At 37.1% G+C, this 25,069-nt stretch overlaps 1 protein-coding gene across 2 annotated transcripts in view; it reads left to right on the forward strand.

The window, feature by feature from the left end:
- The first annotated feature begins 3,880 nt into the window (after nucleotides 1-3,880).
- SLC12A8 (solute carrier family 12 member 8) overlaps nucleotides 3,881-25,069 on the forward strand; it is a 70,573-nt gene continuing 49,384 nt past the window's right edge. For both annotated transcript variants that reach the window (XM_026707935.2, XM_087920390.1), the window contains exons 1-5: nucleotides 3,881-3,974; nucleotides 9,298-9,593; nucleotides 11,432-11,578; nucleotides 15,395-15,586; nucleotides 18,576-18,807. In XM_026707935.2, the coding sequence (XP_026563720.1) occupies nucleotides 9,441-9,593; nucleotides 11,432-11,578; nucleotides 15,395-15,586; nucleotides 18,576-18,807 (724 nt within the window). In that variant the 5' untranslated portion in view covers nucleotides 3,881-3,974; nucleotides 9,298-9,440. The remainder of the gene's footprint in view (nucleotides 3,975-9,297; nucleotides 9,594-11,431; nucleotides 11,579-15,394; nucleotides 15,587-18,575; nucleotides 18,808-25,069) is intronic.

Here is a 25,069-nt window from a genome sequence, read left to right on the forward strand (position 1 = left end):
TTTTAAACCGACCAGATACAATGTACCTATTATACAAAGGTTTCAACCTAGCATTCTCCAGATGCACTGAACACAAATCTCATCAGCTATGTCAAGTATTGCTAATTAGGGGTGTCAAACTCGATTTCATTGAGGGCCACAGCAGGGTTGTATTTGACCTCGGGGGCCAGGGTGGGTGTGGCTGGGGTGGGCATGGCCAGCTCAATATCACTCTTGTCAGGGGCACCTGTGGTGGCCTGAGCACTCTGCCAGTGAAAATGGACTCCCAAGCTCCATTTTGGGCTGTGACGGCCTCCTACAATCCTCTGCCAGTAAAAACGGAGCTGTTTTTGCTGAGAAGCACCACAGGCCGGTCCTTTGCTGTTTCCAGGGTAGCCCTGCAGGCCAGGTCTAAGCACCCCAGCTTGACACCCCTGCTATGGACAATGGAAGTTGTAGCTCATCACTTACAGAGAGGACCAAGTTGGACTTTCCTTGGCTTACCATTTTCTCTTGGAACTATATTTTTTTCTATTTATCATAATTGCTATTTCCTATTTATCATAATTGCTGTTTCTAATCTAATAATTGTTTGGAACAGCTTCCCCCCCCCTTTTTTTTTGTTTAAAATTTGCAAGGTTTTGGCTCCCCCTCCCACCCATGCCTCCTATTTACTAGATTCTAGGATCCTGTGGGATGCCTACTTTACTGTGAAAGTTCTTACTAATTTGGCAAGGGGCTGTTGCTGTAGCAACTTGCTGCCCTAAAAATACTGCATTCGTTAGGGAGCTTCACTGCAACATTTTGTAGCCACGTTTTCTATTTCCTTTTGTCTGCTTGATACCGTTCAATTCAGTACCATACTTTTCAATTCAACCACCATTTTTCTTTGGGCAAGAGCTGGATTTTAGGACATCCAATTTTTGGAAGAATTGTAAGTCCTATTTGATGCTCTGGTAGGAGAGTCCTAGAGTTGTCCTGGGTTGTCCTCAACTACTTCTTTTAGTAACTGTTCAAAGTTGCAATAGCAACTTTGAAAAAAAAAAAGACTTGGTCCCCACATTTACAATTGTTGCGACATCCCTACAGTTACAGGATTGAAATTGCTTGGCAACTGGATTGTGTTTTTGACATGTGGAAAGGGAACTTCATGAGGACAGTGGTGACACCCAAGCAGGAAAAGCCCAGAGGGAACATCAGGACAGCCATAAAACAAACTGGCATAGGAAAAGAGATTTAATAAAAGGTATTGAAAGAAGCCCCCTAGACAAAAGCCAAGTAATTAAGAAAGCTAGGGAAACAAGAAAAAGAAATCCCTTACAAACAACAGGTCATGCCAAATCAGCAAAACAAATAGACACAAAATATATTGCAAAGGAGACAGACAGGAGATTGCCACAAAACAAATATAAGAAAACATTAAGACGAAACTGATAATCCAATCAAACCACCACGTGGAGTTTACCCTCCGGTGGAAATGAAGACAACCCCTGACAGGATTTAAAACATTAAGAAATACAAACACAAGCACACACACACACAAAAGGAGAAAAGGTATAAAAAATCAGGGGCTTATCATACAAAGCGAGCTAGCCCCAGGAACGCAGACTTCTTGCTATCTCTCGCCTTCCTGAAAAATAAAAAGAACCAGCTTTCAAGCAGTTGTCTGTATCCTTGCACCGGAGCTCTCCCAGCAGGAAAATGAATCCTCAGAAGAAAGGCATTTTAAGCAGCCTTTCAACAGACAGTTGCAGCATCCTGAGGTCATGTGGTCACCATTTACGACCGTACTAGGCAGCTTCTGACAAGCAAATGGGGAGATCTGGATTTGCTTAACAACCATATGATTCACTTAACAATTACAATTATATACATACACACACTGTTATTTCGTTTCGATGTTAATATATCTGATTTTAACAAGTTTTTTTTTTCTGTTTTGACCTGTAAATGACTGAGAGACCTCAACAGCTGGCTGGTTAACAAGGTTAATTAACAGACAAAATATCTGCAATGCCTTCATTTGTAATGTTTTTCCCCCATTACAATGCCACAAGTTTCAGGTTACCTTAAGGGAATGAGCCAGTGGAACTCTTTGGTTAATTAAGATCTATGGGTAATGAAATTAGATCTTGCTAAGAGTTTTCTACCCTTTCTTGGTTGCTCTTAGGAAAAAGACAGGAAAGCCACAAGGGGAAAGACAGAAGGAAACTATGAGTCAAAAGGAGCAAGGTGTGTGAGAGAAAATTGCCTGCAGCGGGAAAAGAACAAGATTTTCTCCTCATCTCTGCAGTTACAGAATTCTCTCTCCAAATGTTCTGCCATCGAAGTTTCAGATCAACTTGAACTATCACTTAAAGCTGTGAATTGCATTCTTCATGCTTCTAAAAAAAATTCAAAGTGGGTGGGCCTTATGTTGTCTGTGCTTAGACACCGATTTGTGGTGTTAGATTTTTTTTTTCTACTGCAAACCATCTTAGTGTTTCCACAGTTCCTGTTAGACCTATAAAATGCCTTGGAAGCATTCTTTGCTCCAGGAGACAATTTACACGAGATCAGGATGTGCTTAACTCAGTTTCCTCTATGCAATGGGAGGAGGGGGTTGGACAATTTGTCAGTGCATAAGCTAAACAAACTGCAAAGCTGTTTGAAGAACAAGTAAACTAATTTCCTCAGCAAGATAGCTAATATTTTGTAAAGAGACAAAAATGAACTATTAATGGTCTGGTAGATGTATTCTGTCTCAAATGTTTCTAATATAATTTCAAAATACTGTTTTTCTACTTCCATTATAGCAAAACAAAGTATTCAATAACAGCATTCGGAAAATATTATCTTAGGAAATATTTGACCAACCATGTCTCCTTCAGATAATACTTGTTGGTGATACACAATATATTTATAAAAGCTAGCATTTGCTGTTAGTCTTATTTTATATATCTTAACTTTGGCAACAGCCTGGATAAATTCATTAAGAGCTTAACGATGCTTCAAGTTACCAATTCTCCTTTTTCTGTGCTATAAATGAACTATTCTAAAAATTGATGAGAAAATTAAGAATAAAATATAGTGAATTTGCCTCTTTCTTTTGAGAAATGGAAATTTCAGGATTCAAAGCTAGTTCAAAGCAACAAAAAAGGAGTAAGTTGATTCATTAATAAAATTCTTTAAAAAGTTTATCATGACAGCCAACACAGTGTCAAAGTACGATCCCTTTCTTTATGTTGGTTTTCTGGGGTTTTTTGGTTCCCTGTAATTGAAATATAAAATCCAGTTTCTATTAAGTCATTTAGTAGAAGAAATCTACATAACCGCATATTTTATCTGCTTTGGCCTCCCTTGTCTCCTCCTCTCTTTCCATACACAGCAATAGATGTGAATATACCCCCAGATGCACCCTTGAAAACAAAACCAACTTACAAAATCAGATTTTAAAATATTCAATATTCACAGTGCCCTTGTTCAGTCATTAATAATGCATCAATGAACATGATTGCAAAGTGTTTAATAACAGGATTTATTTATTTAAAGCAGATTAACTGAAGTATAAGAAGGAGGGAAAGAAAGAAAGAAAGAAAGAAAGAAAGAAAGGAAGGGAAGGAGGGAAGGAAAGAAAGGAAGGAAGGAAGGAGGGAAAGAAAGGAAAGAGGAAGGAAGGAAGGATGGATGGAAGGAAAGGAGGGAAGGAAAGGAAGGAAGGAAGAGAAGGAGGGAAGGAAAGAAGGGAAGGAGAGAAAGAAAGGAGGGAAGGGAAGGAGGGAAGGAAAGAAAGGAAGAAAGAAAGAAAGGGAAGGAGGGAAGGAAAGAAAGAAAGGAAGGAAGGGAAAGAAATAAAGAAAGAGGAGGGCCAAAATAAGAGCAAACATCCTGGAAATCGCCCTTCCTGCCCCATAAAGAGCCACCCACAGGTCAGCCCACGTGGCAGCCAGACTGCCCAGCAAAGGAGGCGAGGCGGCTGCCTCGGGTTTTTCTGCACCCGGCGCAAAAGAAGACAGGTGAGTGCTGGGCCGCCCCAATTAGGATGGTTCAGGGCGGCGGGATTGCAGGTGCGAGCAGGTCAAGCAAAGGGGCGGCGAGGGAGAGCCGCCCCTCGCGCCCGCCTGAAGAGGGAGGGAAGTCGGCGTCTAAGGGGCAAGAGCGGGAAAGACTCAAGCAAAGCTTCGGAGGAGGAGGAGGCGCTTTTCCCTAATTTCCCAAATCCCTAATTTCAGGACAGGCTCTGAATGGGTCCGCCTGAAACGGGAGGGGAGGAAAGTTGGGACAGGTGGCTCCCGGATCCAGGAAACCGCCGCCGCCCGACGTCGCAGCGTGGGTTGGGTCTCTTTCTTGGCAGGCTGCCTCATCACGGTCCATAGGAGCCAAGCCCGCCCAAAGTGGCCTCCACCCCACACGGGAAAGGCTGCCCTCTCCGCGACTGCAGTTGACTGCGTGGGTGAGGACGGGTCGCGCGAACCCCTCGGCCGCCTCTTCCCAGCGCGCAGTTTAAAAGTCTCCCTCTCAAACGCCCACTTAGAAAAATAGCCGGTATTTTGTTACAGTGGAAAAACCAGAGTTTCTCAACCTTGGCAGCTAGAAGACGTGTGGACTTCACCTCCCAGAATTCTCCAGCACAGCACAGCTAGCTTGAGGAATTCTGGGAGTTGAAGTCCACACGTCTTCAAGTTGCAGTCCAAGCAGTTGAATAGGCGCAGTAACCATGTCTTAGGAAGATTTTATTAAAGATTTTATTATTTAAGGGCCTTAAAATGAACAAGGCTGCAGGCAGCCCTGTAAACTGGGAACTTAGAGCTCCATGGGATTTTTTTTGGAGTGGGAGGGTGCATTGTGACTAAGTGAGTAGAACATGATTGCCTGTCGTACAGACACTGGCTATAACAGACTTGACCATTCATATGTGGGAATGACACATATGCCTACTTTTGCCTATGATCATATACTACAAGCAAACACAGCACATAAGATTTAGGATTTATTTATTTTTAGCAGTATTAACATCTTCATCATTTTGGCAAATTTACTGGACAGGGTCCCCAGGTTTCTATAATCAGGACCAAGCTCTGATCCATACAAGCATGGATCTGTTAGGCTCAGTACTGTCTATGTGGATCATCTCTACAGGAGTTCTTAAAGTTTGACTTTTTCCTATTCCCATGTGCTTACATTATGTTGAATTCCAATATTGCATGATCACTCACTCCCAAGGTTCCTGTAATTTTCAACCCCTTCCATAATTTCATTTGTTAGTGAGAATTTTGTTAGTGATAAGTCCAGTATGGTTGACCCTCTTGTTGCCTTCTCTATCTTTTGGGAGACAAAGTTTGTCAGGAATTTGTGTGATCTTCCACTTGGTTCAGAGTTTGTTTCCCAGTTAACGTCAAGATAGTTAAAATCCCCTTTGTTATTGTGGTGTGCTTCCAACAGGCACCTTGGAGCTCAAATCGGAAAAGCCACCGGTTACTGTATCTTGTTCTAAGACCATTCTCTTTTGTGATGGATGTGGAACTATTTTCACATTGGAGATTGGTCAGTTTTTTTCATTAATTTAATTCAGCTTTTATATTACCTGAACTTTTTACTGCACAAGTAGTCTTTAAAATACATGTTTCTAGAATTGCAAATTTTGATCCAATTGCTTGTTTAATATAAATTAAATATTGACAACCTGGCTGTCTCTGATACAGCTACCATATTCAGACTAAGATCATTAGATAGCAGCAGAGACATTCATCTTTCAGGCCAGGTGATAGCCCTAGCATTGGGTAATAAACAGGTGTACTATTTTTGGACATGCCTAAGCAATAGATCTAATAACTATATAGACCAGACTATGATAAAGTAGCATATCAAGATTGTGCTTGCTTCTCAGCAGCAGAGAAGCAATAGAGAAACCAAGACAGACTAACCTTACCAGGCTCCCACCTTTGTAAATAGGTCAGAGAAATTAATATAAAATCCATTGTAGACAAGGTCTTTGAATAGACTCTTAAAAACATATTTATAAGCACTTGGAGAGTAATGCAACAATTAACAAGAGCCTGCAAGGATTTTGCACAAACAGTCATTCCACGTTAACCTTATCTTCTTTTTTGATTGACATATTATCTTATTAGATTGGGGAAAGTGCTGTGGACAAAGCATATCTTGATCCCATCAAAGCATTTGACATTAATACAATGGTAGAATACGGTCTCGATAGAATTCTTAATGGATTCGTACTTGGCTGAACAATTGCATTCAGAAATACTTACAAATAGCTTGACATTGGAAAGTTCTACTGTGTTGAATGCAACAGGATTCGGCCCTGGGCTCTGTGCTATTCAATGATTTATTAATAAGCTGGATGAAGCGGTTGAGTAAATGATTACCAAATATGCAGCTGATCTAAAACTAGAAGTGGATGATGCTTTAGAAGTGAAGGAGAAGATTTTAAAAATTCTAGACAGGTTTGAACAGTGGGCTGAAGCAAACAGGATTAAATTTAACACAGATAAATATAAAATCTTGCATGTGATGAGGGAAAAAAAAGGTACAAGTACAGATGGGGGGAGAGGATCTGGCTTGGCAAAGTAATGAATAGAATTTGGATGTTCTAGGAGATCACATGGTAAGCATGAACTCAGCAGTGTGATGCACTTGCTTTTTTAGGAGGTATTAATGGAAACAGAATCCAGATCACAAGAAGCAGTTATGCCACTGTGCTTTGCCTTGATCAGACCCTAGTGTTTAATTCTGTGTATTGTAGTTCAGAAAGGACAGTGGCAAACTGTAAGTTCGGAGGAGGGATGCAAGATGGTGAGAAGATCAGAAACCAAGTTATTTGAATAACAGTTAAAGAGATAGGTATGTTTAAGCTGCAGATGCAGGAATTGTTGTGACATCCTGAATCTTTTTGATAGACAGAGAAGCTATGGAACAAACTTTAAAAAGTTATTAAGGACGAATATGAAAAGAGGCTGCCAAAAATGAATATCCAGCCTCTCATTCCCCATCAATTGTTCAGAACAATCTGGTCTTTACCAGCTAGTGGTTTGCTCTGGGACTTTAGTGGAACACTATAATAAAGCTAAATGCAGATGTGTATATTTTTTATTTGTATATATGAATGGGACAGCAATGATGAATGATCACATATACATAAAATCAGGAAAAATCCCCTTCAAATAAAAATCTCAGCAACATTTCCAAATTGGTGGCTGAACCCACAAAAAAATAAGCCAAATAATACAAGACTGAAGTTACAGTAACAGCTGCTTGAACAAAGAAAAGTTTTAATACAGCTGTGTAAAACTATTGTCTGATGAAGTCCCAAGGAAAATAGAACCTTACTAAAAAGAGAACATTTGCAAAGTTATCAGCAATTCAATGAGAGCTCCACAGATGTATTGAAAGATTTCCAAAAGTTTATTGATAATAAGTAAAGACACAGTCAAATTCAGTTGAATACACTCTCATTTAAGAGGAAGGCTCACTGTATATCACAGTAACCCATACTGCTTCAGTACAGCAGAACCGGCCATTTATAACTTATTTGTAAACCATTATTAGATATAGCTCATTTATTTATTTATATGATTTATAGAAACACCCATCTCACACAAGTGATTCAAAACACAGAAAATCCACCACATAGTACAGCTTAATTTAGTGTAATATGTGAACCAGCTCCAAGTTTTATAGGATTTTTACATAATACATATGAAGTCAGGCAGCTAATTTTTCTGAAAAAAATCCTGTTTCAGACTAAATTCATATGGATGTCATGTGCATATCCTGTTAAAGAAAGGCTAGGCATAAAAAAACTGGCTCACAGACAGTTCTTGCTCTGAGATCAAAAGACCTTTGCACGCAATCATGTTACACCTTTAATAATTGTCTATCTGTTCCCTGGCAGCTAGAAACAGATGGGGAGAGAAAGAGAGAAAGAAAAAGAAGTCAAATATTAAAGTGAATGTTAAAGGAGACTGAGTTTCATCCATCACTTTGGGCTTCTCAGCCATCCTTTGAAAATTAGTTGGTATCAATTTTCATATTTTTCAGAATGCTAGAACAATTGCTTTCTGTATATGCATTTCTCTTCGTGAGTTACTTGACTTTTTTTTCCCTGAATGCCACATCATTACAGTAAACGGATCCCTTGGGAACATAAAGCATTCCAATGGATGCGCCTAGAAATATTCATTTGATTCTTGCTTTTTCTTGGAAGCATTTTACCATGCCAAATGAATGTTGGAAATAATGGTGAAGCTTTTTGCAAAATAAAATTTCTGCTTACAGCTTTCTGTTGGATTCTTTTTAAAAGCAGCCTGACATTTTACTTTCCTTACTGATTTGCATAAAAAAATTTCCTTTGTGTTGTAAGTTCATCACTCCCTGCTGCTCTCTTCCCTGTGTGAAGCCACAGTAACGCTGAAAAAAAAACCCAGCAAGGGTGGTGGTGGCTGGCAAAGTTTCTTTCTTTCCACTGGAGGGGAATAAGCACTGGGAAATCAATGAACTTTAACTGCTTCAATTCAGCTTCCCAGGAAGTTTGTCAGCCAGTATGATTTGTGAACCCAGTTTCCCAACACAGTTTAGCGCACTAGATAAACTCAGGGGGCAACAAGCAGCTATAAGACAGAAAGGATAAGGAGAAATATTGCCCCAATTGGAAGGCAAGATGGCAAGATTTGAGCTTCAAGTTGATAATCAGGTTGTTGCAGAATTACAGCGATGATCAACTCCAGATAATCTGGATAGGGATACTGGCAGTTCTAGATAATATCTGGAAATCATAAGCTCCTTTTCCAGGTGCAAGAAAAGAATAAATAAAACCATTGCTCTTCTGCTATATGCTCAACAAAGTCTTTCCATCTTCTTTCCTAAAACTAAGAATGTTTAGTTTTACATTCCTTCCATCTGCTAACTCATGGGCAGTGTTTTTCTTTATCACTCTCTTTTGGGTGTCTCCGCATGTAGCAGCTTCTACCTGACTTTCTATGGGGTTGGAAGCTAAGTAGGGCTAGACCTTCTTGCATAGATCAATTCCCTGGTTTCCCATAGGAAATTCAGAGCTATTGACAAGTTGAAAAACATCCTGGAAAAAAGTGCATATGGCAAACCCACACTGCTGCCAAGAATATTTAATGGCTATCAAGCTTGACTTGAAGATGTATTTATTTTTCATGCTGGTGCACTGTGAAGCATTAGGGAAGCAAGTCCGCACAGCGGGGACAAGTAAAACCAGATCTAGCCTTCACATAGGTGCATAATAAGCCTTAATGTCTTTTTCAGGCCATCATATCATACAAACAATTTATAATATGCTATTTTTATTTCCAGTTTTATTCTTTCACTTCAGTGAAACCTGGTTGTGTCAATATGTGTTAAGGTGACAGTAACCTGAGTTTCTGCCAAGCCTGGCTGACATAAAGCCATGAAACATCTGCTGGGCACATCTTACTCCTACAAGGATTCATCTGGGCATGATAGTTGACCTGGAGCTCTCCCTGCAGTGGCTTATCTTTGTCATGGCAGAACCATCCAATGTGAAAAGCAGAACATTTCTGCCCCATGTCCGGACCAGCATGAGAAGTGATGGGCATGTGCAAGAACTTTTTCTTGAAGAAGCCAAACAGGTATGTTAAGAAGGCTTATATTTTATATATCAACCGAGTTCTGCCTTCTGAGACCTTGCAGGACTAAGAGCATAATGGAATACAGCTAGACCTAAACATAATACAACTATAAGACAGCCTGCTCCTTATGGTCTTTTGCATAAAATGTGTTGGTCATATGACTGGCTTGATTTTCCAATGGTTGTTAAGTGAACGCCATGGTTGTTGTATGAACATCACAGTCGTAAGTACAAATCCATTGTTCACTAAGAACACTTGGTTTACTGTCAACCAGAACCGGCAGTTTTCAGCAAAACCATTGCAAAAAGCAATCGTGATTGCAGGATGCTGCAAATAGCTATGAATGTGTTTGTGTTGCCAAGTTTCTGAAGAGCAGTCACATAACTGTATCAGCACTTCAGATAAGAGTTGTAAGTCCCTTTTTTCAGATAGGTTGTAACTTTTGTTTGCTAAACGACTGGTTGTAAGTCAAGGACTAACTATAATTGTGTGTCCAATCACATTTGGCCAATAAAGTATTCTATTCTATAAAGATTTTTTCCCTTTTTTTCATATCAATTTTTTTTATATACTATGAAATTGGTCCATGCTAATTCCTAGCTTTTTACAAAATAATTAGATCATCAATTTAAGAATTAAAAAAAAGGTTGCCACCAATCACTCCTAAGAGATTAATTGTACAATATTTTATTTTCCTTCTTTTAAGACCAAGAGAGTAGTCTGCTCACACATAGTGTGGCAAGTATAAATGCTGAACAAAATTTGGAAAACTATCTCTCTTCAAGGAAGTCATCTTGTGTTTGTGACAGAATTCTGGTGAAATAACCATCCATAAAAACTTTCAACATCATTTATCCAGAATCTTTCTCGAAATAGAGTGGATTCACAGATGGTACTAAACGACAGGTCGCCCTTGACTTCTGACTGGTTCCTTAGTGATTGAAGTTAAGATGGACCTACTTGGGGATATTTATAGTGGTGGATTAAGGCTCACTGGTGCCCTAAGCACTGACAAATCTTGGTGCCCTTCTCCTTTGTACATACAAGATTTTTTTACAAATCTTCATTGTTTTTTTCCCCCTCAACTTTGTGGTGCCCACTTTGGGCCTGGTGCCCTAAGCATGTGCTTAGTCTGCTTAATATTGTCCCCATACCCCTGGTCACATGACCACAGTTCAGTGTTCGGCAGCCATATTGTAGTTGTTGGTAGAATCCCACAGTGACATTACTGCATTTTATGATGGTTTGGCCCAAAAGCATCATTTACTACTGGTTTTTGACAAAAATGGCCCATAGCAAACCATGGATTTGTTTAATGACCGTACTGTTCACTTAACAGCCATCATAAAAAAGACAAAATCAGATCAGGTTCATGGGTAACCCTATTTACAACCATGACAAATTACAATCGTGATGGGCAGGCTCCAATACAGTCTTAACTTGAGGACTACCTGCATAATGGTTACATCTAATACAGATTTTGTGATTGAAAGCTGTGCAAAACATTTGTATGAGTTGTTTCACAAGACACGGGAACTGTGTAAAAACCAGAGGTGCTTCACTGCTTCAAAAAGAGGATGTCCCTCTCTGATTCCGTATATTGCAAATGTCTCATTCAAATACTTTGCATAGACCTAGTGTGGCTTCAGTCACTATTGAGTGTTCAATAAGCCATGATTAAACCCTAACTTATGATGTGCAAACTTAGATATAAAAAGCTTTGGTGTGTATGTTCTGGTACAAGGTATTTGGCATGTATGGATTTTTCTACTGCTTTGGTGCCATATTTAGGAAGCTGACAAATTAAAAGTAACTTGAAAGTTTTTTTTTCTCTTCAGGGTTATCAGACATCTAACAAACCTTGGTGGAAAATACAACTTTTTGTTTGGGAACCAGTGCTTTTTGGAACATGGGATGGAGTCTTTACTTCCTGTATGATTAACATCTTTGGAGTAGTTCTCTTTCTACGGACAGGTTGGCTAGTTGTAAGTATATGGGATTAAGCAATAACTCATAGGGGTTATTGCGCTGTGTGGTTTCATTTTTGCCGCTCTTTTAAAAACAATGTGTGCACTTGTCCTTGACTTACAACCATTCATTTAGTGACCATTCAAAGTTACAACACATTGAAAACAGTGACTTAGGAGCAGTCCTTGTACTTATGACAGTTGGAGCAACCCCGTAGTCATGTGATTAAAATTCAGGTGCTTGGAAATCAGTGTGCATTTGAGCATCCCATGGTTACACGATCACCATTTGCAACCTTCCTAACTGGCTTCTAACACATGAAGCCAATAGAAAAAGTCATCTTTGCTTAATGACCACATGATTCACTTAACAACTGCACTGATTCACTTAAAAAAAACACAGCAAAAAAGATCTAAAATTGTGCACCCCCTGGTTTAGCGGTGGAAATTTTGAATCCCATTGTGGTCGTAAAGGGGAAGGCTACTTGTATAAAAATTGCTTCCCTAAAAAAAAGCAAATTGCAGAAACAAGGGGCATCTTTTCTCAGACCTTTTTTAAAGCATCGAATGCATGTTGCTCTGCAGAACTATTACCAGCTGCTCCACTGGCAGTTATTGTTAGCTTTTTAAACAGCTTGTTAACCAATGCATAATGAAGAAGAGAGATACATCATTAGAATACTGGCAAACAGCTCATCCTACAACCAAATTAAGAATGCAAAGCTGGGGGGGGAAGACTGTTAAAGCAATGAGCTGTGTGATTAACATTTTTCCCTATTGCTTTTGCCTTAGAATCAGATAATTGTAGATCAGTGTGCTGTGAGCATCAAGGTTTTACCCTGGAGGTAATTAGGATTGTTCCTCTCCCCCCCCACCGCCAAGAATCCCAGACATAATTTGTGCGCTACATGTCTTTTATTTTATTTACTTAATCTTTGGTTGGACTGTGCTGTGATATAATGTGAATGTCAAGGATTTATATGTTGGAGTAGCTGAAAGAACAATCCAGCTTGTCAATAAGATGCATGGAATATATATCCTTTTGATATATCTCCTACATAATGAATTGTGCTCATTGTGTTAAAGCCAAGAGGGGTTTGTGCTGACTTAACTACAGCAGCATTTCATGTGTTGAAAATGGCAAAACTCTATTGTCCCAAAACACCCCAGCCCTGATATTACCAAATGTTGAGTTCATTTGGTAGTAACAGCTTGCTAAATTCTCAATATTTAGTAGCAACTAGGTTGATACTTTGGCAGAATATATTTCTATCACTGATACAGCTATAATAGATGTGGGTAACAAAATGGCTTTTGCCTGGTGTGTCAGAAAATAATTCTTAATGCCACCATTCGAACGACCAACCAACAAGCAACCCAATCAGCTTCTCAGAATTTAAATATAGCTCCCAATGAACAATCAACCAATTGTTGACCAACTGACCAAACTGGCACAAAAGACATTTATAAGCTAAGGAGAATAGGAAGATCCTGCTGGTGATGTTACCTAGTGTGGTGACAAAATGTTCAGAAACTAAATCGAAACAAGACTGGAGAGCAAACAACTGCCAAGGTGATGATGGTACCCAGATCAGTAAGCTGTATATTTTCAACAACCCAGTTATTGGTCTGCATCATCTTATAAAATCATCAGACTTGGCTATAGCATCCATCCCTGGCCTTCTTTTAGTTCTCTTTCCCAGGTTTTCTAAAAAATTAATCTTGCTGAAATAATTCAAAACGAGTTCAGAATAAGCTGCATAATATTGCAGCTCCAATAGCCATTTACAAAAGTTTAGAGATAAAACTGAAATGTCCATTTTTCTCAATATTTAAACACTGACAATTAAAATATGATAAGAGTTCTTATAGCTGTGTTGATACTTTGTTTTCTCCTGTTTTTCTATGAATGTAAAAATAAAATATCTTGGAATAGTTGTAATAAAGCTGATTAAAAATAACTGTTCAGGTGAAACATGTTGCCATAGAAACATATTTTTCCAAACATTAAAGAATTTGGTATCATCTCAGGTAATGGCTGTAAAATAGTAATCCAACTCATTTTTAAAAAATATATCAAATATATTTCTTTTGCAACATTTTTCCTGATTTTATTAAATATTTCGTCAGAATTATTGGTATGTGTGTGTCACATTCAAAAGTTGAAATTTTCATAAGAGTTTTATAAGTAGGCCAACCTGTTGAAATTAATGGATGCCATGTAACCCAGTATAAACTAGGGTTTGTATTAAAACAGCACTATTGTTGATGGTGGTAATTGCATTTCCAAAATTCTACAAATATTTGGCTGCTGTGCAAAAGAAATTTATATAGAAATTAATAAATAAACTCATATAAGACTCCTGTTTCCAAGAATATGTGAGTTTATATGTTGGACTCTAAATCAGATCACAAATTTTTCACTGCAAGTGGCAGAAACTGAGATGGACTAGGTTCGTCCTTAGTTGAAATATTTCCAGCTTGGATGGTCTTAGTATTTTTCTTTACCCTGTGGCTTTCTGTGTTTTCTACATCCAACTAATTGTGGTTTATATGAACCATAGTTAATCAACCATTGCTTAGCAAATGCATGGGTCCATTTGTTCATTGTTACAAAAGTCATTTTTCTGATTTTCTGATAAGCCTCCATTCAATGTTATTACTTCTGTTGCTGAATCCTGTCTTATTTTTCTGTATCTTTTTTGCAAACCAGTGTCTACTCAGAATGCAGCTGCATTCATGAAATTCTATTTCAATTTCTTGCCCCCACTGTGTTAGATGACAGCTGTAGAAGATCAAGGAGAACTGGAGCCAGGACTCAGCATGTTCACATCTGCCGGCATCTAGTCCTTTTATACTCCCTCCCTAAAGGGCTATTTTTGAAAAGGAAAGCATTGTTGCAGCTTGCATCATGTTTTTTTAAGTTATGTGTACTGGATATATATTTCAAATGGGCAATGAACCTAGAGTGCTACTTAAATATGTTGATGGTATAAGTATAGTCTAACATACTCTGCACAAAGCAACAATTAGCCAGAAAGCTTAAAATCACTTCCCCTTCTGGAGAGCTGCTACAGGAAGGAACACCACGCCTGCTGGATAAGAGTAACACAGAGGGCGCTTTGAAGAAGAGCTGAAGGAAGCAAAAGGCTTGGATTTGTTCACAATAGGGATCTCAAAAGCTCAGAGGAAAAGTTTAAGAGATCACTTTTTTATTTACATCTACACGCTGGCAATAGTTGGAAGTCCCTCTGAGGATAAAAATGTGGAAATATAAGAACACAGGAACTTGTTCTTTCCTTATCCAAAGATCATGATGTAAAACTCTATCTGCTGTGCTTCATTTTATAAGTAGATGCCTGTGAAAGATGCAGATGCAGGGAGAGTCTTGTTGTATCTGATTATTTCTGAAAAACTAAGCATATCCCATATTCCTGTATGGCTGTTTTGGTCGTAAGAATGGTTTTCAGGAGAGTTAAATGTTGCACGTTAAAAACCCTTCTCACTTGACCTTTCTTCCTTTGCTCAAGAAAGCTAACCTTTATAGATAGTTTCAGCAAAGGACATATTTTTCAATTAGTCTTAAAAGAATCCCTACCATTTTAAACATCCCAATTCATTATGAAAGTACAGGTAGAAATGGTATGGTATCAGTGCACAAGCCAATCTTAAATCTTAATTAATTGATAACAAACAGTAGTCTTTCTGTTTGAAGTAACTTCAATGAATTCACATGGATTATATATCAGCCATCTTCCCCCAATGTGCTCCTAGTGTAGTTATTAATTTATACATCATATTCTTTTTTGCTTCAACCCTCCCCTTCCATTTCAGGGGAACACTGGAATTCTAATGGGCATGTTTTTGGTGTCCTTTGTCATTGTGGTCGCCTTAGTAACCATCTTGTCTGGCATTGGGGTTTGTGAACGATGTAGCATTGGAAACGGAGGAGTCTATTCAATGATTTCTACTGTCCTTGGAGGTCAGGTTGGAGGGACCATTGGCCTACTTTATATTTTTGGTCAGGTAAGAATGCTATTTTCTGAATATATATGAATATATATAATATATATGAATATATATAATATATATGAATATATATAATATATATGAATATATAATATATATATATATATAAAATTTCCCCCCATTAATTTTACCCTTTATGTTCAGGGCAATAATATCCAAACTTGGCAAATTCTGTTGTGTTGAAAAAGAGTACTGGTTGAAAACTCTGGGAAGTGATGAAAGATAATGTTGCTTAAATGTGCCTTTCTAAGATACAGTTTTCCTTCATTGTCTGGGTGCCTATGAATAAAATGCTACCTTCTCTTTGAAAATTCTGTGATAGCCAGGAAAGTAAAATGGGGATTTGCATATGATTCTATGCATGCAATGCTTTTCAATTTAAGATTATTCTTACTCCAAGCCTTGGATACCAGGTTTTGTTCAAAGAAATGTCCCAAAGGAACATTTAAAAAACTTAAAAGTATATCACATTATCTGCTAAATCCCAAAGTTTTCACAAAATGAAATTTAAATAAATGCAACCATTAAAACTCAAATGAAAAAAGCACATCCAAATTAAGATGTTTAAATATTAGACTGTATCCCCATAACTTGATTTTACAATAATTTTTCACCCAAGAATTCTAATTGTTGGTGATTTGCTTAAAAACAGAATCTATTTTGTCAACTTTTTTATTTAGTACAGTGTTATTTAATATATATCTGTGTACATTTTCCTTGGCACTTCCAGCTTCTTTCTACTTTGATTTTAAAAAAATATTCAATTAAAGAAAAATAGGAAGCTAACATCTTGCAAAGCATCAACCTTCAGTCTAATTTTTATTTACATGAATACCTCATTTAGATTCAGTTTTTTTAAATAAAAACAGTGAGCAACTATAATTCAACATTCATTGGTAATGTACAGTATATCCAGAGCTTAAAGGAATAATCTGCAGCAGCCCAAAATCAGGTTCTCAGCAAGATTCTTAAGAAGCTACTAAGTATGATGATGAATTCCATGTCAGCTCAATTCAGAAGAAGCTCCAAATTTCTACACTGATTCACTTGATGTGCGCGTTTCTCAAGTGTCACATAGAGCCACATGCTCTTTAAGTTAGCAAGCAAAGGATGGCCCTTCCAGCCTACCTAATCCTTCAGTTTAAACATTGGCAATGTATGAAGCAATTGCGTTCACCTAACTTTTAACTTCCTGCAGTGAGCTCTCCAGGGTCCTAGCCATGCTTTGTTGTTGTTGAAGCTTGTTGATGACTCTCCCTTTCTCTGAATACGCTACCAGTCCTTAGCTTGCTTCATCGGAGTGCTCGGGTCAAGCTAGGACAAGGGTCTTCAAATTTGGCAAGTTTAAGACTTGTGGACTTCAACTCCCAGAATTCCTGAGCTAACATGACTGGAAGAGGAATTCTCAGAGTTGAAGTCCACAAGTTTTAAAGCTGTCAAGTTTGTAGGGCCCTGAGCTAGGACATAGTCTCACTAGTTTGCCTTTTGGTAAATTTTTAATATTGTAACTTGCCTCACCTCATCATGGCAGCCTTTTTGAGGATAAGCAATCCTTCCATGGTACCCATTGCCATAGCATGCTCTTTAAACACCAAATGTAACCACCCACTCAAAAAATTTGTAGTAGACAGCCTCACAGTAATCTAATACTTCATCTTTCTTCTATCAAAAAACTTAAATGAGGATACATTTTTACTCTGGTTTCCCATTCATACCACAGATGAGAACCAGACCACTTTAGTTTCAGCTGGTTTAGTCTATTTATTCCAATTTATTCTGAGGCCTTAATTATGTTCAGCACCAAATTAATACATGTCAAAATATTTAAATGCAGAAATAGTTCTTATTAGAGAAATCTATCATTGATTCCTATATAACTAACAATTTAAAATATGACAAACCTTTATGCAAGCTGTGACTCTTTACTAGAATATTGTTCATGAGTACACTGCTGTATTTATCTTAAAGTGTCATTGGGAACAAGATTTATAGAGTTTAGGAATCAATTGAATTTTAGCAAAATATTCTAGTGCTATAATTTAAGAAAACTGTACTGCAGTAGCCAAGAAAAAGAGCTGTTCTTCATAGCATCATAATATTTTATGCATAGATATAATTAAGGTATTCTAAGGCATTCTACTATATTAATTGGTACTTCCTGGTTTTGAAAACGAATTAACTTGACTCATCAACATCTGTCAAACATTATTAAACCTAGGAAACTAATAAGGGATGGGTTTTTATTTGTTTAAAATGGGTTTCTGATTAGCCTTTGGTAGTTCATTCCCACTAGATGTCTTTGTTTACAACATATAATGTTATGAATGATATTCAGGAAGAGAAATATTTTCCCTCAGTTTGTTTCAGTGTTTAGCCAGAGTCAACTTTCAGACCATGTATACCATGTTCTCCAGGAGCACCACTATTTTTTAAAATAATCTTCTATGTACCAAATGATGATTATTAAAAACTATCAGTACTTATTGTTTGCTTGTGCTAAAGGACCTTCCTCTTCTTTCTGCTGTACAAACAGTAATCTTTTGGATACCCTCCAGCAGTGGGATGAGGGTAAGAAATCCATTTGATTTCTTGGGTTATGCAGTTGATAGAAGGGCCTTTGTAGTTGTTAATAATACCCTTTGTAGTTGGAATGAACCTTTGTACTTGTTAATAATGCCCAAGGCACAAGTCTCTTTCCTAATGGAAAAAGCAAATGAACAGAAACTCAGATTCAGTTGACTTGTCCTGTTAACACTGGCCTAATTTATTATTCTTTCTCAGTGTTGTTATTAATAGAGCCTACATCAGGCCATTAAACTTCCCTGAGAATCTTGTATCCTCCTCTGAATTTTCTGTTCCTAATGAAGTCTGAGTGACAGAGCTTCCAAATAATGATTTTTTTAAAGATAAAAAATAAATAAATGACATGTTCATTATCCTTCAGTTCAAACAGCGTAGCCTCTTCACAGGTGAAAATGTTCTTCAGTGTGTTGCAGGTGCTATGTATATTACTGGATTTGCTGAATCCATCTCTGGCCTCCTGAACTTCACTAGCATTTGGGCAATCAGAGGCATCTCCTTGGTAGTTCTGCTGGCCTTGCTTGGAATTAACCTGGCTGGGGTGAAATGGATAATACGACTTCAGCTGCTACTTCTCTTTCTACTGGCTGTTTCCACACTCGATTTTGTCATTGGATCTTTCACACACCTCAGTCCAGGTAACATTTTTCTGACTCTTCCAAATCAAGATAACCATCTTAATGGATGAATAAGTTTTTATCCATTTATTTGTTGATTAAATATGCTAATATGAAAAAGTATTTCTAAAGCCACAGTCTTTCTTTTTTATGTTTACATGAGGCATATCTTTTTTATGGTTTCTCTCTCTCCCTCCTTCCCTCTTTCTCTCTGTCTGAGAGAGGGGGGGCACACATTTATGGTTTCTCTCACATCCATAGAGGAACACCTTTACAACAGAAGTTCTTCCTATGCATTAGGTATATATGTTTTACTGTATTAGATAATAATAAATAGTATATTAGGTAAATATGTTTACCATATTCAGGTTTTTTTAAAATAAGAACTGATTGAAAGTGATGTTTAAAATGTGCTGGTAGATAGAATTTTTCTAATCTTTGAAGTATTTTACAATTTAATCTGATGTATTCCTATTCAGAAAGAAATCAAAATGAATTCACTTGCATTGAAGTGGCTATGCAACTAAGTAATGGAAGAAAACAACTAATTGAAGACTAACCCCAACCCCACCCCAGGAATTTTAGATGAAATTATTGTCTAAATATTCATAAATTATTATGAGTTTCATTGGGTGCTTGAGAAATTTAGAGCTAAAGAAAATTATAAAACAGAATGACTCAAAAGGTTATTTAAACAGATACACCCATCTACAGCTGTTTTGGCCTAATCATGAAACTCAGTGTTGGATCTATCCAGACACTTCATCAGGTCAATCTATTAACTGCTTCACTTACAGAATACCTGCTGCATATTACAACCTGTCTTCTTGGCTCTTTCCCCCACCCCCAAAAAGGTCACTTCCCAACTGGGGTTTTTTCATAGCCTTTCCAAGCATTGTTGAGCACTGTATGTTTAAGAATCATAGTGTTATAAGTTCTACTTATGAAAAACTAAAGGAAGCAGCATGGTATTTTTGTTGGCTGGGAATATGAAGCTGAGGAGTTTTATATAAGAAAAATAAGGTAGACAGGGTAAATATGATTGTTTGATAAGATCAAGTACACAAGTATCAGAGAAAGATATGTAGCTTCTAAAAGATCACAGAATAGTAATTGATTGCAAACTGAATGTGAGGTAGCAATACGTGACTGTAAAGAATGGAAATATAATTTGGAATTGTATCAACTGAAGTATAGATAGTTCTCTCTTAATGATGGTAATTGGGCCAACACGTGTTTTCAGTTCATAAAGACACCATTTAAAAGAAACAATAAAAAAAACTAAAAAGGAAACAAAATGACCTGAACACATGCTCTCCAGTATCCTACACCCAGATAAGCTGGGATTAACACCAGACAAATAATTGAGCAGAAAACAATACTCTAATCAAGGAACTACTTTCACCACTGCTTGGGCAAGCTATACTATATAGATAGCAAGCAAAACTCACACTCATTAGTACTGATGATGATAGTCAGATAATGAAACATCTGCAAGCAAGCAATCAAGGTTACAGAGCACCAAGGACTCTAAAGTTTAATGCATATTATATTCTATTGGAACTTTAAACATATCACTGTTGATGAACTTGGGCTGTTCTGGAAGCTAGCATTTGACTTAGTAGATCCAAAACTGGCTATTCCTCACTATTCAAAAAGCAGAGCATTGTTTTTCAGCCTTTAATTAAGCTGCTGCAAATGAGGTTATGATCCATGGCAGTGTTTACCAACTTGAAAAATCTGTTGTCCAGATTCAGAGAACTTCCTCCTAGGTAAATCCCCCAAAATAGAATATAATCCTTGGTAAATGTATATAGGCCATGAAAAGTGATTGCTTTTAGGATCAGATTCATTGCTACAAATTTGTTCATACTTATGTGACAATTTATTATATTTCTGATAATACCAGTTCCACTTATGCAGTTGGAATTTATTTCTTTTATCATGAACAAGCAAAATGAAGAGGGAACATTTGTATATTTAACAGGGCATATTCTGTAAAATATATTACAAATATACCTACAGCTTTTAGTTATTAAACTCAAACATGTAAAAGTAAATGTAGTTACACAACTAAGCAGAAGGTGTCACTTTATCTTCAAATTCTTTTACCTCAGCTTTTTAATGTTGAGATTTTCTTTCTTTCTTGGCTTTGCATTCATGTATTATCTACAATGATATAAAAATCTAAAAACTAGGACAGGAAGATGAGTCACCTGCAAATATTCTAATCTCCTTATCTGGAGAGAATTTTTAATAATGCATATGTTATGATTCAACCCAGGAGAAAATCTCAATGGCATTGTAGCCTGGAATGCATAGTTTAGAATTACCTAACACTTGTTTACAGTTTGTAAAAGGCAGCTGAGGTTTTTGCTTCCTTAAGTAGCAACCTTAAAGATTTTTAATGAATAAGGTCCAATGAGCACAGTTAGACTTATTTCTGGATAAATAAAGATTATGTTCTCCTGTGAGAGCATAACTGAAGTCTCTTTGCAAGTGTAAGTTCATTTAATATTGACTAGACATCCCCTAAGATCATTTATTGCTCAATTTACAGAATTTAAACTCAGAATACATATCTGCAACCAATTTTCACCCTAGAACTTTTGAAAATAGCGCCAAACCAAAATACGGCAGTATGTTCCCACAGGATCCAATTTGTTCTTGCTTGCTTGCTTGCTTTTTGTTTTCTAGCTAAATACATTTGGTTATTTCTTGTGGATCTCAGATTGTAATTAGAATTTTTAATAAGTCTTGATTATCGTTATGCTCTGTACAGGATTTAGTCCTAAATGGTAGATTACAGGAAGGATGCCCAGAGGATTGCACCAAGTTGTTTTAAGTTGGTTCAGAACCCCTCCACTGGGTATGATGTACCTGGAATGTAATAGAAAAGACTTGTAAGTTCAAGGAATTTGAGCCTCAGTTTCATTTGGCCGAATAATTGAAAAATGGAAAATGCTGATTTCTTCTACTGCTACCACTATTACTGCTATGATTTGGTATGATAGTTAAAAGCATTCTCTTAAAAAAATAATTCTGAGAAGCATCCTTAAACCAAAAACTAAGAATGCCACATGCATTGTAAACTGAAATTAAGCCAAAGCGTAAGTAAGTAATACAATAGAACAAAGCAGGAACATCCTTATGCAATGTTTACGTTTTTGAAAATTGGCAATGTAGCACCATCAAAAGTGACCGTGATAAAGATTTCTAGTGTGTTAAGGCACTGTAAACAAGAAGATGTTTATGATCCTTTTCACATAATTTCATGGACTAAAAAAGCCTTTTAATTTGCCTTTGATCCGGATGTAGGCAGTGTTTACTTTGACTGATTGTTTAATGTTTCATTGTTTTAAACATGAGATTCTTTTTTAATTCATAGATTCTTTCTTCCTTCCCATTGGAAGTATTCTTTCTCTACTGTTCCTAAACTATGATTTGGGAAGTCCTGAAATACCACAAACATCCTCTATGTGGTATCTAGGTATTGATTTTCAGATACCTCATATAAATACTCTTCATGGGTATTTGAAAACATTCTTAGGAAATTGGAGTTACATGCATATGAAAAGGTGACCTTACTTTTTCTCTCTCTGTCGTATGAATGTCAAAAGTATTAAACTTATATTTTTTTTAAAGATCTCGATCACTTTTTACAAATGTGCAAGTAATGATAAAATGCCAATGCAAGAGAAAAGTTTGATAAAAGAAGCCAATGCAAGAGAAAAGTTTATGATATACAGTTTGAATGATTGTTATAACGCAGTAACATTTTGTCCTCTCTCTCTCCATGTTGTTCTACTTGGCTTTAATTCTTTGCGGTAGTTTTCTATTGTTTTTTAAGGAGGAAAATTTCTTCTAAGAGCCTTGAAGATGTAATTAGGCATATTATATGAATGTAATTGATCAATAATGCTTGTTTTAAGAAAAAAAAAACATTGCATTGTGGCTTAGTAATAAAAAGTATTAAGGGAGGAAGGTGGGTGGTTAAGAAGTGTTATTAATTAATTAATTAATTAATTAATTGCAGTGTTCTTTAGAAAGATAAGACCCTCTATAGCTGTAACTGATAATCAGGTTAGGCACAAAGAAATGTGGTAGATTAAAATTATTCACTCTAAGACAATCATGTTGTAGTATTAGAGTCCCCTCCCCCTTTAATCTTCATAGGTAAAAAAAGCACAGAAACTTGTGCACATCCTCCTTATAGAACTCAAATGAAATTCGCTACGTGATTAGGCTTGGGTGGAGTTTCCTAGCTGTATCACTCCCATTTCCCCAAGCACAACACACACACACAGACACACACACATCAGTATTATCCCAGATTCAGTCACTTCCTTCCCTTTGCTGATTTTATTTTTAGAAGTTGAAGTCAAGCACATATTTTTCATTGTAGGATTATTCTCTGATGGGGTCTCCCTGGCTCCCTATAAAAGTTCCTCAGTCTCAAAACTTCGTAGCTTTATAGATCTAGAATTAAATGATTCTCGTTGTAAGGCAAGTTAGCGTAAAAAGAGATCTCCTCACAGCTACCTTCTTGGTCCATTTCAAAACAAAACATCTACTGGGTTGGCTTTAATTTTCATTTAGCATGATAGGTGAACCCAATAGTTGTGGATTATAAGTCATGATTCGCTGTTTAGTAATAGACTGCTGTATCTTGAAACTATGGCACGGATATTCCATAGAATATATATAGGAAGGAATCAGGATCATGTTTTGGGATGTGTACATTTTTCCATATACTGTGCGCAAAAAGTACTGGGAATTCTTCCAGATCTTGTTGGATAACATTTTGCAGGAGGAAGACTTTGTGTCTCAAGCTTTAAATATTAACATCTTTCACTCGTTGTTACTTCTTTTTTCAGTGGGTTCAGGATTGCAGAAGCAAAAGAACACAAGTTTAGCTCTGATCATAATCCTGAATGAGTGGTGTAACAACCCCTAGGAGACAGTCCTTTATTATCTTCCTGCAGAATATTTTGAACTTTTATACATAATGCATAACTCTATGATCCTTACTTTCAATATGTCATAAGCCTCTCTGAAACAGTTAGCCATCAAAGGTTCATCCTTGGTGCATTGGGTAGTTGTGAAGTGCTCATAAAGAGACTTCGTTGGTTTTGCTGTTTGTATTTTGTGTCAGCTGCTGTGATTATTATTGTGGCCATGTTTAGGTGCAGACTCTGTTATTGGATGCTTTAACAGCTTTCCTCATGTTTTTAGCTGTAAGGTAGTCTGGTTTTGAAAAAGCAGCAGCCAGAAGTGGGACAAAAAAATAATAAATAAATGGAAGAATTCAGGGCTGTTTTTTCCAGTAGTGGTTATGACCTTATAATAGTTATCAGCAGCTGCAAAAATCAGCCCATTCCCCAGATTAAGTGAACTTCTGGAGAATATTGAATTTGTGCAAACAGCAAATGTAGGATATTTGTTTCAACAATGTTGAAACAAATGTTCAGTAAAAGCTTTTTGAAGGTTATACTTGAAAAGGAAGACAGATAAAAAGCTTCTGTAGAGAACAGTATAGTGAATTTGAGCCAGGTTCCTTATAAAGCTAGGCTCATATACTGTTTTTTAAAAAAAGAAATTTATTTTAAGTCATAGGGATAAAACAAAGTTTAAATTCTTCTGCCTAAAAGAAGGAATTCTATATAAAAGGAACAACATTATTTACAGATAGATGCAATTTCTCTTCTATATAATTTGGCATAGCTTTATATATTAGATCATCTTAAGCCAGGAGTGTCAAACTCGCGGCCCGTGGGCTGGATGTGTCATGCGCTGGCCACGCCCATCCCCATTTTAGTGAAGGGGGGAAAAGTCACAATACGTCACGTGATGATGTGACGACCCGAGTTTGACACCCCTGTCCTAAGCAAACTGTTTCACATGTATTTTTAAAAGAACACAAGGCTTTTTTTAAAATTAAGGTTGATGCTGTCATTCCTGGAAACCATTTTATATGCCATGTCCTTCTCATGATGTTCACATAATTTGACATTATTTGACTTCTTCACAGAGATAGGTGGAGTCTGCCTATTAAAGGAGGATTGCCACTCCTGTATTCATCAGGTAGCTCACATCTATCACAAATCAGTTGTGTAGTTCTGATCCCAAACTGGCTTCTTCCTCTAGCTCACGAGTGTCAAACTTGTGGTGTCATGTTGCCGTCATGTGACATTTCATGACATTTTCCCCCTTCACAGAGTTGGGGTAGGTGTGATCTGATGAATCTGGCCCACAGGCCACCAGTTTGACATCCCTGCGGAGT

This window comes from Pseudonaja textilis, chromosome 1 (assembly GCF_049901715.1).
Source record: "Pseudonaja textilis isolate UNSWEBS1 chromosome 1, rPseTex1.2, whole genome shotgun sequence".
Lineage (NCBI taxonomy): Eukaryota > Metazoa > Chordata > Lepidosauria > Squamata > Elapidae > Pseudonaja > Pseudonaja textilis.